This window comes from Cucurbita pepo, chromosome LG06, assembly GCF_002806865.2.
Source record: "Cucurbita pepo subsp. pepo cultivar mu-cu-16 chromosome LG06, ASM280686v2, whole genome shotgun sequence".
In the NCBI taxonomy this organism is placed as follows: domain Eukaryota; kingdom Viridiplantae; phylum Streptophyta; class Magnoliopsida; order Cucurbitales; family Cucurbitaceae; genus Cucurbita; species Cucurbita pepo.
The window spans coordinates 7,667,594-7,671,604 of NC_036643.1; the positions used below are offsets into that span (position 1 = coordinate 7,667,594).

General features: G+C 35.7%; 1 protein-coding gene across 1 annotated transcript; it reads right to left on the minus strand.

Annotated features, from left to right (window-relative positions):
• Positions 1-226: 226 nt before the first annotated feature.
• LOC111797470 lies at positions 227-2,851 on the minus strand. Its single transcript, XM_023680472.1, has 2 exons — positions 2,703-2,851; positions 227-767 (listed from the first exon to the last, which is right to left on the minus strand). The coding sequence occupies exons 1-2, from the start codon at positions 2,849-2,851 to the stop codon at positions 227-229; spliced, it is 690 nt and encodes a 229-aa protein (XP_023536240.1).
• Positions 2,852-4,011: the final 1,160 nt, after the last annotated feature.

Genomic DNA, 4,011 nt, shown 5'->3' on the forward strand with positions numbered 1-4,011 from the left:
TTTAAGCATCGAAGATCATTATCAAAATTTAGGCCCGAAACAATCACCAAAACATTTGGGTTAATGTTGTGGATTGTTGTTACTCCTTGAGTAACATAATTGTTCCAATCATTTGCATTTTCATTGGTTCCTCGTATCTCGTGTCGTAGGCTCATTCCAACCATNCAACCACCTAAATGTCATAACAAAAGAATGTTCTTTTGTTAGTGAAAAATTATAGAAGTCTTTAAACGTTTGAGTTTAGTTTCAAGAGTGTGAGAATTTTCCTTAATTTGTACGTACCGTTGATTTCTTGGAAAAGCGTTGAGCAACTAAAGCTAAGACCTTGTAGCCATTCTTGAGGGTCAAAATAGCGGTCTCCAAAAAATCCATTGCCATCGTCAAGAGAGCAACACCATCTTGGCTGACTCATATGGTTGTCGGCAATCACCATTAAACCACTCTCTCCAAGCACATCAACAACAGCTTCATAGGCTTCAGCAATAGTCTTGTTCAACACAAAAGGATTATATTGAGCCAATCCGGCTTTTGCTTGCTCTAAATCGAGGAGGTCAAAATTCTCTTCAACTGTCCTATTTGCATAACGAGTGAACATTTGAGTTGCATACGTGAGTCGTACACAATTAAACCTCAACTTGATTGCCTCATCTGCCAGCTCTTTTAATGGCCTGTGGTTGAGACCTTCTATTAGCATGCTCTGTGTGTGGGAAGGCCAATTCACGCACACAAGCTTCACTCGACGCCCTGTTGTCGAATCAACGATCCACCTTCCTTTTGTTGACAACGGTAAAGAATAAACAGAAGGAGATAAAAACACAAACAATGCTAGAAAAAGAACAACTTGAAAAGCTCTTCCCATTTTTTCTTCTCTTTTATGAATCGGGGTGAGAGAAGCATAGCCCAAAGGTTGCTTATATATCTCATGAATAGGTTGAAATTTGTTCAAAAGATGAAAGGTCGATGTAACGGTGAAACTCCTTCCATTTTTCTTAATTCAGTTGCTTTGTTAATAAATTGTGTTTCTAACTTTGATAATTTGTTGAGTAATAAGCAAATATTTCTAACAAAGCTAGCAACGTTCATACATATCTTGCCCACAGAACCAATATTTTAACATTATGGCCCCTTTTTCTTAAATAAAACTCGAAGCTTGTTCCAGTCTCAAATTAAAAATTAAAATAGTGGCTAACTACGTTTATGCTAAGTTCTTACATAATACCCCTACTACATTTTTTGAGTTGGGGACATTTTTCCACCTAATAATTCACAAATACATAAAATTATTTTAATAAAAATAAAATAGTTAACATCTTAATTATCTAATTTTAAAAAATGTAATCAAATTATTGAAAATATTTTATTTATACACTTTTCATACAATACTATGCATTTATTAATTTATATATATATATATATATTCTAGGAGAGAAAGTAGAATATTCTAAACATTGAATTTTGATGTCGCATATTTAGAAGGTCCAAAGCATACAATAAATAAATTCAGATTGCTTTGTCTTTTTTACCGTAAACAATTCGACGTGTAGTTTGGCTGTTCGATGTGTAGTTTGGTAAGAACTTATATTATGAGCCTCCATGCCCACGCTTGGAAAATGTCACCTTTTGAATTTGATTGTGTGGAAGGAGAAAAAATGAGGTCTATAATTTTATGTCCCCACTGATAAAAAAAAATAAATTGGCCATCTGGCCTTCTTTTTTCAAACAAATTCTCTTTCTTTTTTCTTGATGGCGGGTTAAAAAGTCACGTCGTTAAACTCAGGCCAACTTTTTTCTCGATGTAGGGACGAGCCATTACAATTAACTGGTTTTGGATTAGTGGATCATTCTAAAATATTTGATCAAGCTTTTAGGGTCGACCAAAATTGTAACGCGTCATGTCTAGGATAGATCAAGATTTGTAATGCAGATTCGATAACTAATGGCTCTGAATCTTGGACAAGAGACGTTACAAATTGTATTGGGGCAGTATCTCTTCCAGTAAGATGTGGTTTGAAAACGAACTAATGGGAAAGTTGGTAGGTATGTGACACCCGAGCAAATGAGGGGTACATGAATGAACCGAAACCACTTCCAAACGAGAGGTATCCTAAGGATATGATAGCCAAGAAATACTTGCGAACATGGATAGTCACTCCATATACCAATAAGGTTCATTTTCCTTTTCGATAGCTCAATTATAAGAACTTCATGGTTAGGTATGTTTTGCTTGGAGCAATTCTATGATGCACGTAACCTGTGGAGAATTTTTCTAGAATGCATGTGAATAGGGAAAAAACATGCCGGAAGAACTTGAGTTAGTTCGTGGGAATAGCTTTCACTCTTAGAAACAAAGAGTAGGTAACCTGACCATGTCAAATCCTAGACATGAGTCGTTACAAAGGTTTGGGAGTCACACTCACTCATGGTCAAACAAATTCACGTTTGATCCAACGTACAAATATAGTTACATAAGCAAAGTAAAAAGTGATATAATCCAAAAAAATGTATAAACAACCTACATACCATAATTAAAAATTTTAATACTCCTCATAATTAAACACTACAAACTTAGTAGCTATTTGGTTTCAAATTCCTCCCATAATTCTTCATTAATCAGTAATTTTTACATGCTTATCACAATCTTCCCTTGAGTCATTTGGGTTTTAGTATTGAAAGTAGATGAGCAGTTCATTTTAACCTCAAACCTTTTCTTGATGAATCCAATTATTTTGACCCTTCCTGGCATTTCCGTGTGGCTACTAATATTCAAACCTCCCGACTTCAAATCCTCCATCAAACTCAGACCCTCATCCATTTCCTCCGCCTCAATCTCCACCATCACATTCATCGTCATCGTGTCCTTTGTCCTTGTTAATCCACCGGCGTCTCCCCCTCTCTGATCACCTCGTCGTGGTAGTAAATCACTATCGTGGCTTTTGAGTATTTGAACGATGCGACATTATGATTCCGCACGAAGACACTAGCCACAACGAGTATGCCACCGTCTGAGAAGGAAGAACGGTGAGTTTTAAATGATTATTAAGAAAATTAGATGAAAACTCAATTAAGCGTTAGATTTTGACTTAGTAATAACTCAGGAAAACCTAAACAATCGTAGTGTCAAGATATTATTGAATACTCAACCTCGCTTTTACAACTTTACAAATAACAATAGAAATATTAACTATAGGACAAATAATTAAACTAAATACCAAACAATACTCATAAAACAACCCTTGGCCCCTCTCTTTCTACTCCCTATAAACACAACCTTCGTACCACTTCATGTTCGAAGAATTTGATTAGATCAAAGAAAAGTTAGAGTATTTTTACGGGGTTAGTTTAAATATTTGATTTGTTTACCATATTTTTGTTTCCAAGATTTGTGGTTAGTTTCTATTCAGGGTTATTTGTAAGACTACAAAAGCCAAGTTCAATATTCAATAATATTATCACTTCAAGCTTCAATTGTTTATGTTTCTAGCTTAGTTGTGTCAAAACCTTGCAATTGGTATCAGAGCCCCAATTTTTTAGTGATCAAATAGAGAGAGTATGAGTGAAGACAAAGTTTTAACGAAGATCCCTCACTTCGATGGTCACTTTGATCATTTTAGTGATGGAGTGAGCTGATGGAATATTTGCTCAGAGCAAAAGGTCTATGGAGTGTGGTGGAGATTGGTTTCTCAGGTCAAGAGGAAGGAACAATGTTGACTGAGGCACAAAAGGGCCACCTTGATGATGCTAGACTCAAAGATCACCAAGTAAAGCATTACCTCTTCCAGGCAATTTATCGAACTGTCTTTGAGCAAATCTTGGATCGTCGCACAGCCAAGATTGTTTGGGACTCAATGAAACGAAAATTTTGTGGAAACCAAAAAGTGAAGAAATCTCTTCTTAATGCATTAAGGAGAGAATTTGAGATCCTAGAGATGAAGAATGATAAAAGCATCAAAGATTATTTTGCAAGAGTGATGATAACCTCCAACAAGATGAGAAGCAGTGGAGAAGATATGC

What these genes read in the sequence shown, in the direction of transcription:
- LOC111797470 (XM_023680472.1), bottom strand. Translation starts at nt 2,851, where the DNA reads ATGACGATGAATGTGATGGTGGAGATTGAGGCGGAGGAAATGGATGAG. An exon ending in ATTGGATTCATCAAGAAAAG is followed by an intron (nt 768 to 2,702) that starts GTTTGAGGTTAA and finishes AACAAAAGGAAG; the next exon opens with GTGGATCGTTGATTCGACAA.